General features: G+C 40.5%; 1 protein-coding gene across 1 annotated transcript; it reads left to right on the plus strand.

Annotated features, from left to right (window-relative positions):
* The first annotated feature begins 332 nt into the window (after nucleotides 1-332).
* Nucleotides 333-6,318, plus strand: LOC119796465 (C-type mannose receptor 2-like). Its single transcript, XM_038305035.1, has 5 exons — nucleotides 333-430; nucleotides 682-732; nucleotides 4,391-4,774; nucleotides 4,910-5,263; nucleotides 5,553-6,318. Exons 2-5 carry the CDS (start codon nucleotides 699-701, stop codon nucleotides 5,900-5,902), a joined length of 1,122 nt encoding a protein of 373 aa, XP_038160963.1. The 5' UTR covers nucleotides 333-430; nucleotides 682-698; the 3' UTR covers nucleotides 5,903-6,318.
* The last annotated feature ends 4,910 nt before the right edge of the window (nucleotides 6,319-11,228 follow it).

The raw sequence follows: 11,228 nt of genomic DNA on the forward strand, positions 1-11,228 counted from the left end.
TTTTTCTGACCATGTGATAAATTTGTTCAATAAGCGGTCTGTAAACTAACCCTGATGTTATGAAAAACTGAAATAATTTCCATGGTAAACACTAGCAGTCAGATAATACAGCTGGACTCTCACCTGATACATGCATTGGTGAATAGAGGCTTTTAGTTTTATCAGACTTTTTGTCACTAAATATTCAAATAATTTGTTCCACCCTGTTACAGACATTTATCCAGAATTTTTGTTCGTGAAGGTCTGTACTTTTCCTGTGAACCATGCAACACTGCGTCCAGTTTTGAATATTTAAATTGTGACATGGTAAAATTCATCTACTGTTCAGAAATCAGCAAAACAAAGATACCAACAGTTTAGTGGGACAGTTTTCAGCAGAGCATCAAGAAAGGAACATCCCATTTAGTGAGGAGAAAGGAAGCAGAGGAAGGTTTGAGCTCAATCTGTTCTTGCATTCAACCTTATTAGAATCTGCTTTATCTATTTTTTGTTTTTATGTATTTGTTTATTTAAAGGTATTTTTTATTTGTAAACATTAAACTTTTCAGTTTTTTTGTTCTCTGATCTGTTTCCTGTTTGGCTTCAGCTCCTCTCCTATCATTGTTTCTCTGTACAGTGGAGGAAGAGCTGCACGTTTTCCGATCCTGATTTTAACTATTTAATGTCTTTTTCCTCCAACAGGAAAACAGACAGCAGATATGCAGTGGAATCTGGTTCTGTTCATTCTGATGGGTAAGTTGATATTAAATAAAGCTACACTCACTGGTTTGTGATACATTACAGACTTAAAAAAATAAAACTTGTACAGTATAATGTTTTATCAAGTCTCTTAACTGCAAAGTGCTTCATATTCAGTCTTTCATCCATTCAAATGCTGATTGTGTTCAGCTACACTGTAACCACAGCTGCCCTGGAGCAGCCAGAAGCAAAGCCACTGAATCTGCAGCACAAGCAGAGAAGGTTGATGATCTGATCAATGACAGAACGACTGAAATGGAGCAAAGGCTCAAACGGCGACGCACCTTTGATACAAGACAACTGTTGGGTTTTTAATCCAGAGAAATGTGAGTTTAAAAGATTAAAAGGAAAATGATCAACACAGAGACGGGATTTTGTGACGTCAGCGTGTGCCGGGTGGAGAGAAGAATGCTGGCTTGGAAAGCCATCACCTTCTCCCACAGATCCCTTCATGGCAAAGCCTTTTATTAACAGTTTACAACATCAAACAGGCGGGCCTAAAACAGAAAAGCCAGTAATCATTGTCTGGGAGGATGCAGGTAACAAGATAGTGTGAATTGACCAACTGGCTGGATGGAAGTCACACATCCGTGTGATTCTGCCTCATGACCTACAGGAGGTCATAAAAGTTTATGACCCTTCTGGTTGAAACACAGAATAGTTATCACTCTAACATTTCCCTCCTCTTATACATAAAAACATCAGCATCTTTCAATTCATATTTTATTCATAGGAGTAGGAATATGAGTATAAACATAACAGTCTGTTTTGTTCAAATCTTCAGCAACATGTTTTGCATGTTGCCACCACATCTTGGCACTGTAGGATGACTTGCTGTGGATCCATCAAAAATCATCCTGCTCTTCCTTTGTTTCAGACAGTCAGTTTGAGTTCCTTGGAAGGCCGGTCCAACAGTCATCACCGGGCAGCATAACCACTTTGGTTTTTCAGATCTTTGCCAGTCCGTCCAAGGAAACACCCACTAACCGGACTCTAAAAGACTGGGTTAGGTTGTTTTTTTTCACCAGCGTTGAGACGAGTGGTCCTAAAAAAACCAAACCCCTTTGAAGCTGGACTTCACCACAGATCTATACCTTAGTCGTGGGGTCCCTGTGAAAGTAACTGGGCTTTTTTGCTGTGGAAAGTTTTTAATCAGTTTACAATGACTCTGGTGGATCCAAGTGTCTCTCTCCTGGATTTTCACGGCAGTGGGGGTTGTTAGTTGCACTTTGTAGGGTCCTTCCCACCTCGGAGCTTTCCAAGTTTTCCTTTTGATGATTTTAATCAGCACTCGGTCTCCAGGCTTCAGGCCTTCCTGTGGGGAAACAAAAGGAGCACTAGGCAGATTACATGTTTTCCGAACAGTTTTGTCGCTGAAAAGCTTCAGCATCCACTTAGTTAGCGGGTCAATGTCATCTTGTTCGTTTTCTGCCCATGGCTTTCCTGTTTCTGCCATGAATTTTCTCAATCTATTTTTAACATCCTCAAACCATTTAACTGGGTTCTGTCTGGCTGGAGGTAAACCTCGACAGGCAGTCCGCATCTCTGCATCTGTCCATGGCCCACACACAAGAACAGTGGGTCCACAATCCAGTGGGTCACCATCTTGGGGTCCCGTGCGTTGACCACAATGAGGGTTGGCCACCTCCAACACCGGAAAAGCACATGCCCCCCTCCCAGGATCTTGGTCCTGTTCTTGTTTTTTTAATTCAGCCAATCTTGGATGAATAGGGGCAGATGGGCCCCTTCCACAAGCCTCCACTTGATAATCATCCCTGTAACACTTCGAATCAAGCTTCACATCCCCCCCTGATTTTCTTAATTCATGCTCACAAGGGTCAGAGGCACTGAGTTCCATACCATCCACAGAGGACGATATGGACAGGGGGCCTGCTCCTGCTCCTCCAATATCACCACACGATGGTGGGGCTACTGGAGGAGGAACAGTGGCATGGCTGTGTTCATATTCACCGTGATGGGGTTTATCTCCACCTTCCTGCGCAGCTGATGCCACTGCTTGAACCCCATCACCCCCTTGAATTTGATTAGGGTCAGGATATTGAGGAAGCATACGGGAAACAACAGTTTCTTCATCAGCTTTAACTTTTACAGCAGCAATTGTAGCTGTCTTTCTATCCTTCTTCTGTTGTATTTGGCTTTCCCTATTTTTTGCTTGCATAATCCACTTATTTAACTCTTCTAATTCTGTTCTGTATTTAGCTTGTTTTCTTTTTGATTTATACACCAACTTCATCTCCACCTTCTGCTGAATCTTTGTCAGCGGCTCAACTTTCAACTTTCCATCCCAGTCTTCCTTCTCAATCCACTTTCTGGCAAACTTTGGGTCACCACCACAACACGCCACCATCCATCTAACATCATCTGGCATTTCCTTCTTACTACTGCCTTGTCCCATTTTTAAAGAATTTAGTCCAGTACACAGCGGTTCGATTGTTTCCTCACACACTTTCACACAGTCACACACACCTAAGGCCTAATATTTTTTATTTGTTAACCAACATAGAGTCCCAGACTCGAATGCACAGAATACCCAGGTCCCAGACCTGTAAACAAAACTTCGTTTCGTCAAATATTCTTGCAACTACAACCAGTTATAGCTTGAACACAGAGGGTCCCAGACCCAAACGCACAGAATACCCAGGTCCCAGACTTGTAAACAAAACTTCGTTTCGTCAAATATTCTTGCAACTACAACTAGTTATAGCTTTCACACAGAGGGTCCCAGACCCAAACGCATAGAATACCGATCCCAGATCTCCCACAACAAACCCTGTTTGTCAAATATTCTAGCGACTACAACTAGTTATAGCTTTCACACAGAGGGTCCCTGACCCAAAACGCATAGAATACCGATCCCAGATCTATCACAACAAACCCTGTTTGTCAAATATTCTAGCGACTACAACTAGTTATAGCTTTCACGTGTGTTCACTGTTGATAAAAAACTTTAGGTGTACCGTTTCTGTGCAGATCAGTCCTCAGCTTGAGTCGTCACCAGGATGTCCAGGGCAGGGCTGGACCAACCTATTGGCTCTGTCCGGCAAAGGGTGGACGGCTGTTGACAGTTTCTTGGCCTTGGTCCCGCACGGTCCTGGACAATTGGATCTTGACTCCCGGGTTTTCAGCACCAAAAATGTTGGGTTTTTAATCCAGAGAAATGTGAGTTTAAAAGATTAAAAGGAAAATGATCAACACAGAGACGGGATTTTGTGACGTCAGCGTGTGCCGGGTGGAGAGAAGAATGCTGGCTTGGAAAGCCATCACCTTCTCCCACAGATCCCTTCATGGCAAAGCCTTTTATTAACAGTTTACAACATCAAACAGGCGGGCCTAAAACAGAAAAGCCAGTAATCATTGTCTGGGAGGATGCAGGTAACAAGATAGTGTGAATTGACCAACTGGCTGGATGGAAGTCACACATCCGTGTGATTCTGCCTCATGACCTACAGGAGGTCATAAAAGTTTATGACCCTTCTGTTTGAAACACAGAATAGTTATCACTCTAACAACAACCTCCCCTGAGCCACTTCACCCCTATAACCCTACATAAACCTAAACTAACGACCTACTGCAAATGCTGGTGGAGATTTATAATCTAGTGCTAAATACAGCAACATTTTTATATTTTCAGGTCAGAGTTGTTTCATCAACTGTCAGCTCTATGAGTATCTCTACATTAATGAGGAAAAGAACTGGACTGAAGCTCAGCAGTACTGCAGAGAGAAACACACTGACCTGGCCACAGTGTCTAACATGGCAGACATGAAGAGACTCAACAGAACCAGAGCGGGAGATAAGAGGGACGTTTGGATTGGTCTGTATGATCAGACAGATGGTATCAGAACATGGTACTGGTCTCTGCCTGGAGTGGAGTTCAATGAAAGGGAGACAAACTGGGACCAAGGAGAACCAAGTGATAAAGGAAATGCAAATGAGAACTGTGGAATTTTAAATAATGACCTTAGATGGAGAGATACTCTTTGCCCCATCAAATACCATTTCCTCTGTTATGATGGTGAGAATGTTGATTTACTTTTCTGTAGTTTGTTTATGGGTTGTCAAATTATTCTTTGTTTTATTGAGTATTTTTTCAACAAACAAGAAAACATGTACATTTAATGTGATGTGAGTTTATCTGTTTACTCCACAGAAACTAATAGAACCCAGAAATACCACTTGATTAGAGAGAAGAAGACCTGGCAGGAAGCTCAGAGTTACTGCAGAGAGAAACACACAGACCTGATCAGTGGAATGAAGCAGCTACAGGATGGAGAACTGAAGGAAGTGATGAAGTCTGTGGTAGATTGGACATACATATATTTTGGTCTCTTCAGAGACAGCTGGAGGTGGTCAGATGGAAGCAGTTTTTCTTTCAGACACTGGAATGACCAGTTTTACAAATACCAATACCACACTGGTCGATGTGCTGCAGCTGGAATTGATGATGAAGGCAGATGGAAGACTGACAGCTGTGACCAGGAAAGACCCTTCATCTGTTATGATGGTGAGTTGGTCCCACATTAATAGAAATGTGTCAGGTTAATGCATGTATGTATTTAATTAGTGTATTCTGTGTGTTTTAAAACTGAAAATAGAAATAATTAAACATAAATCTTTACCCCAAATTGTTTATGTTCATATGAAGAACATCACCGGCTCACGGTAAAATGTTTTTTTTTTTTTTTTTTTTTTTTTTTTGTTTGTCCATAGTTTATTTTTTGGTTCTTGTTTCTGAATAGTAACTGAAATAAAGATGAAAATTTGTTTGTTTGGTCCCATATCTTCTCTATCAGATAAAGTGATCCTGATCAAAGAAAAGATGAACTGGGAGGATGCCTTATACTACTGCAGAGATCACTACCATGACCTGGTCACCATCACCAGCCTGGATGAGCAGAGATTGGTCCAGGAGAAAGCCAAGAAGGCCTCGACTCATTATGTCTGGATGGGACTGCGCTTCAACTGCTTGATGAAGGCCTGGTTCTGGGTCTGTAAGGAGAACTGGGGCAGCAATCAGAGCCCAGCCTCAGAAAGATGGAAGAATGACTGTGACATGTCTGGAGCCATGGATGCAGGAGGACAACATAAGTGGTTCCAGAGAAATCCCTCAGAGGAACTGAATTTCATTTGTTCTAAGAATTAAAGCTCAAGCTGATCTCTGGTGTCATAGTCTTAAAAGCTAATGGTGGTGGAAAAAAAATAAAATAACATTTCTCGTGGTTGGGGCTTTATAAATTAAAGAGAATAAATATAAAAGCTCTAATGTATAAACTGTATTGATGGCTGGGGTAAAATATGTTTCTTCTTGAAGCAATTAGAGCTGCAGTTACTGTCCTGGAGATTATGTAGTCAATCTGTATTTTCTGTGTAAATGATCATAGGCATCTATTCTTAGACCAAATGTTGGAGTAAAACATGTAGATTAATTTGAACAAGATTGTTCTCATCTCATGTGGTGTCGTTCAAAGACACATATTTGATGTTTTTGGACTTTTTCACTTGTTTGCTTTTCAGTAAATGGGTTGCATCTAAAACTGTGTCCTCTATCTAATGAATTATAAAGTTTAAGTTATTGGACTTAAATATATATTTTAGAGGAGAATGAGTTTCTAATGCTGCTGAACATTTGATCCCTTTTAATACTAACCTGTTTAGAAAAAAAAGTTATATTATATTATTATAAAAGTTATATATAAGTTATAAGTCATATTTAAGTCATATTTAAAAACAAAAGACCTATAATTCTTTGGTTTATTTTTTCTTTTCAAAATACAGTATAGAGTTTTGCCTGTAAATAAAACGGTCTAATTTACTGTAATATTAAGAACATCCAGGAAAAATAGGAAAAAAACAACATCTTTTGAATTGATCTTATAATGATCTATAGTTTAGAAATTATTTACATCTTTAGACTTTAGATGATGAAATTATGTATTCATGTGGAGTAAATGTCACAAATGAATAATCATTAGATGGAAGTAAAAATTATTACTGCTAAACACAGACAATAGAAATGTTAGATTTCAGGTGATAATAATAGACCATTGAATGGTTTAGCTTAAATCACAGGTGATGCAAAAATACCACAAACTGTTTTGCACTGCTCAGTTTTCACAGGTTCTTCCTCATACAGATGGTATTTAATTACTGATATTTTCTCTGTCCTCCTAATAAATTGATGACTAAGTCATTATTTTAGAGAATATCATGTTCTGTAAACAGAAACTTTACATCCATGGTCTTATATAAAATATGTGGCTGCTCATTTATTATGCCTTAATGAAGAAGGAGCTGTGAGAGCGATGAGGATAGCTGAGAGAAACAGATGAAATAAAAGTTTTAAAGACACTAACTATGAATCATCACTCCTGGTAGTAAAAATGTGTTAGCTTTAGCTCATAGCTAACAGTATAAAGTCCTGTGTCAAAAATTAAACAAATTCTCCCTGTTTAAATATTGAGTTACATTCCAGCGCTAAAAGAACCCTGCTACTAGTTAGTGTAAAATAATTGTGAGGACCCTGATTGTTTATAAACTCTGCAATGATTACTGTCTTTGGTTGTTCTGCATCATCAGCTGTTTCTCACTTTATACATAGATGGGTATAAACTGTGAAAACAGAAGCTGAGATCATTAAGATCAGAGTGATGCCAGTCGATCATAATAATAGCATTAGTAATAATAATAATTATTTACTACCACTATCCGGTCAATGTTGACCTGTAAGAGTCAAACTGGAAATGTTTCATGATTTAAAATATGCTTTTCATGTTATGTTAAATATGTGTGTATGAATAAAAAAATGCCAGCAATTGGTTTCAGTTGACAAAGGAGCTCAATGGGGACAATCATATTGTTACTTTCATTATAAAATTGTTTCAAAATGAGAACTTTTGTCTTTATGTTGGTTTTAGTTTGGTCTAATTACTCCCACTCCAGGTTGGATTTCCTCCAGTCACTCCCAGCCACCAGTCAGCATCATATGCATCCTATAAAAAGCTTATAATGCTTAAGATGCAGCTCCTTGTATTCCTAGAATGCCAAGATACTTTCTCTTAACCACTTTCAGTCTGACACAAGTGGAGAAACTCTCCATCACCATACTATGTGTCCAGCTTTTTCTCTGATCATTTGTTTTTCTCAATAACATCAAATAATCCATCAGCTGGTCTTCCCCTCAATACAAAGAGCTTTGTGTGCTGACATGGGAGTAGTTTGAGAGAGTCATTCTACTTTTCATGTGTTTTGTATTGCAGCAAATCTTGATCTTCACTAGTCTCTCCTTTTCATGAAGAAGTTCCTATTTTAAAGCTCCGTTCCAGCTGTCATGGTCATATCATTAGATGTTGTTTTCTGTTCAGTCTGTTTGTTCTAAGGTTCATGTCCTGGATCCTGGCAGAAAGAGGGTTTTGTATTTGTCCTGTCTCCTGCTCGTCCACTGTTTCTCCCCTGTTGAGTCCTCTGGGTTTTTGGCTCTGTGGTTTGTGGTGTTTTCATTGGATGTTAGTAAGGTTAAATATTAAAGTGTGCCGCTTCTTTCTTTCTGAATAGGGGTGATTAGTTAGAAGCTATTGTTCCATTCTTTATGCTGAGATGTAGGGAAAGGAAGGAAGTTTGAAAAGGAGTTTCCTCCCTAGTTTAGATAAGAGGGAAACATAGATAAACAGGTCCTTATTGTGTTTAAGATCCTCACGTCCTGTCTCTGGTCTGAACGAAAAAAGTTGTCTGAGATGTTTATCTGAACAAATTTATGTACTTTGATTAAGTATTTCTGTTTGGAAGACTCAATGTCCGTGTGTAAGAATTCTCTATATATGCAAAGGGTGGGCAGTGACCTAGTCAAAGCTACACTATGAGCTGTATGCAGCTGTCTCATGTAGTTCTCCTCTGCAGAGTAAAATAAAACCTTTTCTTGCTGATGAAGGTTCTCAGTCATCCAGGTCATAGTCATTCCGTAAAAATCCAAATCCAACAGAAGACAGCGATGGGAAAATTAAACGCAAAAACATCACAATCCCTTATGTTGCTGCAGCGTCTGAAAAGCTCAAGAGGAATTTTTCCAAACACAAGATCCCAGTACATTTCAAGCCAAACCAAACCCTTAAACAGAGGCTAGTGCATCCTAAAGATAAAACCCCCAGACCGAATATGAGCGGAGTGGTATATGCTGTTCAGTGCAGCGAGGAATGCTCTGATCTTTATATTAAAGAAACCAAACAACCTCTCCACAGACGCATGGCCCAACACAGAAGAGCGGCCTCCTCTGGATAAGAGTCCGCAGTACACCTACACCTGATGGAGAAAGGACATTCTTTTGAGGACCAGAATGTTCATATTCTGGATAAAGAAAATAGGTGGTTTGAGAGGGGCGTGAAGGAAGCCATCTATGTTAAGAGAGAAAAACCAACTTTAAACAGAGGTGGTGGACTCACATTCCAGCTTCCAAAAACATACAATTCAATCATAGACATGATCCCTTCCAGATATCACCAAACCCCCCACCCCATCTCAGAGGAACGAGGGACCTACCCGCTCCAGCCCGTGAACAATACCTCCTTAACAACTGACTCTTAACAATCATAGACAGGTTTCAGGTATTACAGGTTTCAGTTGACAAACTGAAACCTGTAATAATCCCCCCCTTAACAGCAATCCCCGCCCCTTTAACGACCGACCCCTAGAATCATAGACAGGTTTCAGATATTACAGGCTAACGATGGAACTAAACGACCCATTCATCGGTTACCATTTGCATGTTTCCAAGCAATACAAGGCCTTGTCCATATAAGACTCAACTCACTGCGGATCCAGACATTTGAATTGAGAAAGCTTCCTGGAGAGGTGGCGAAACGTCTTCAAATCTTGAAAACCAAGTCCAGTGGATATTTTTTGAATTTTTACGGAAGGAAAACCTTTTCTTCCTTGCATATCAACTCTCAGTGCTCATTTTTACTCCAAAGCTCTTTACGAGGGGAGGTTCAGTTTTTATTCCAGTAAGCCTGGCTCCAAGGTGGAGACCAGTTTAAAGGTCCTCCTCAAGTTCTGGTTCCACGTCCTGTCTCGGCTACCCTTTTCCACTGAGCCTGCCCGTCTGCACCTGATTTTGTTTGCTCCTGTCACGCTTCTGGACTCTGAAGCTGCCTGGGAGCTCTAGGATGCGTGAGAGCCTGGATCCTGCCTTTTCGGTCAGTTCCTGCCTGTTCTGAATCCCTGTCCAGGATTGGCTTCCTGCATGTCTTCTGGGAATGCTGCACTGGGGACACTCTTAGTGACGTATGCCACATCTTTCTTCAGTCCAGTGGCTGAATTGTGCCCTTTTCCAGGGAGATGGACTGAACTGTTGAACCAGGTAAGTGACTCACTGAGATCATCTTCTTCTGTCAGATGATTGTGGTCACTTACCTGTGTTTCTCCCACCAGTGTCTGAGATTGGTCGGTGCCCTGCCCCCCTCCTGCAGCATCCAAGAGTCGCAGATCCTAGCAGATCCACTTTAGTTTCAGTTTGTCCATGTTTTTATATTAATAAACGTTTGGAACTTTTTCACTGACTGTCTCACTTCTGGGTCCCTCTGTCACTGTTTTATGACACTCGTAGCTTACGCAAAACGTTGTATTAGTCTTATGTAAACTTTGTAAGCAGCATAACAGTTATTCATTGGCACACAAATGTTTTACAAATTGTACCCTTGTGCATTTTTTGTCAAGACCTCCAGTTATCTCTGAAGTCTGTATTGTCATGATGGGTTCACTGATGAGACCCAGTTATGCAGAACACCACGGAGACGGAAACAATAGTAAAAGTTTAACAATGTTTATTGTTCACAAGCACATGGAATTATGACTGGAACTGGTTCAGGCCTGGGGACTGGTTCACTGGAGTCTGTGTAGATAACAGAGCAGTTAGCTTGGGAGCAAAGGGGTTTGGTTTTGTGATGTTCAGATTTATACCTTGAGGGTTCCGGTTTGAACTCAGAGAGAGGAGCTGTTGGGTCCAGAGAAGGTTTGTTTCAGCAGAGTCCACTAACTGCTTCAGCGTCTTACTTCTGATGAGGGTGCAGACCTTGGCTTTTGGTTTCCAGCTCTTAATCCAGAGCTGCATGGGAAATCCAGAGAAGAGTCTTCGGGTTTGGCCCAGAGGGCAGGCTCGGCAGTCTAAGCTCATCCAGAGCTTACAGAGAAAAACTGGTTTCCTGGAAACAGAGACACAAAGGATTAGAATCCAAGCAGGACTCAAAGAGCAATAAAGATTTCTCAGAGGGTTCTTTGGCTCAGGTGCTAACCAATGTTGAAGAAAAATGATTATTTTTAGTCTTTAATACAGTTAATCTTATGGCATGTGTAAAAGGTATGTTGAACACTTTCATTTTGACCATATTTCTTAATTTTGAACAAGGCTGTGTTAATGATTTAAAACTACTCATGGGTAAGTATTCAAAGCACAGGAGGCCATAAAATGAGTATCTCCTAGG

This window comes from Cyprinodon tularosa, unplaced genomic scaffold (genome assembly GCF_016077235.1).
Source record: "Cyprinodon tularosa strain WSP-4 unplaced genomic scaffold, ASM1607723v1 ctg1148, whole genome shotgun sequence".
In the NCBI taxonomy this organism is placed as follows: Eukaryota; Metazoa; Chordata; class Actinopteri; order Cyprinodontiformes; family Cyprinodontidae; genus Cyprinodon; species Cyprinodon tularosa.

Bases quoted from the DNA above. Each gene is read 5' to 3' on its own strand.
- LOC119796465 (XM_038305035.1), top strand. From the start codon at position 699: ATGCAGTGGAATCTGGTTCTGTTCATTCTGATGG. The intron at 4,775-4,909 runs GTGAGAATGTTG...TTTACTCCACAG, and splicing joins CCATTTCCTCTGTTATGATG to AAACTAATAGAACCCAGAAA. The intron at 5,264-5,552 runs GTGAGTTGGTCC...CTTCTCTATCAG, and splicing joins ACCCTTCATCTGTTATGATG to ATAAAGTGATCCTGATCAAA.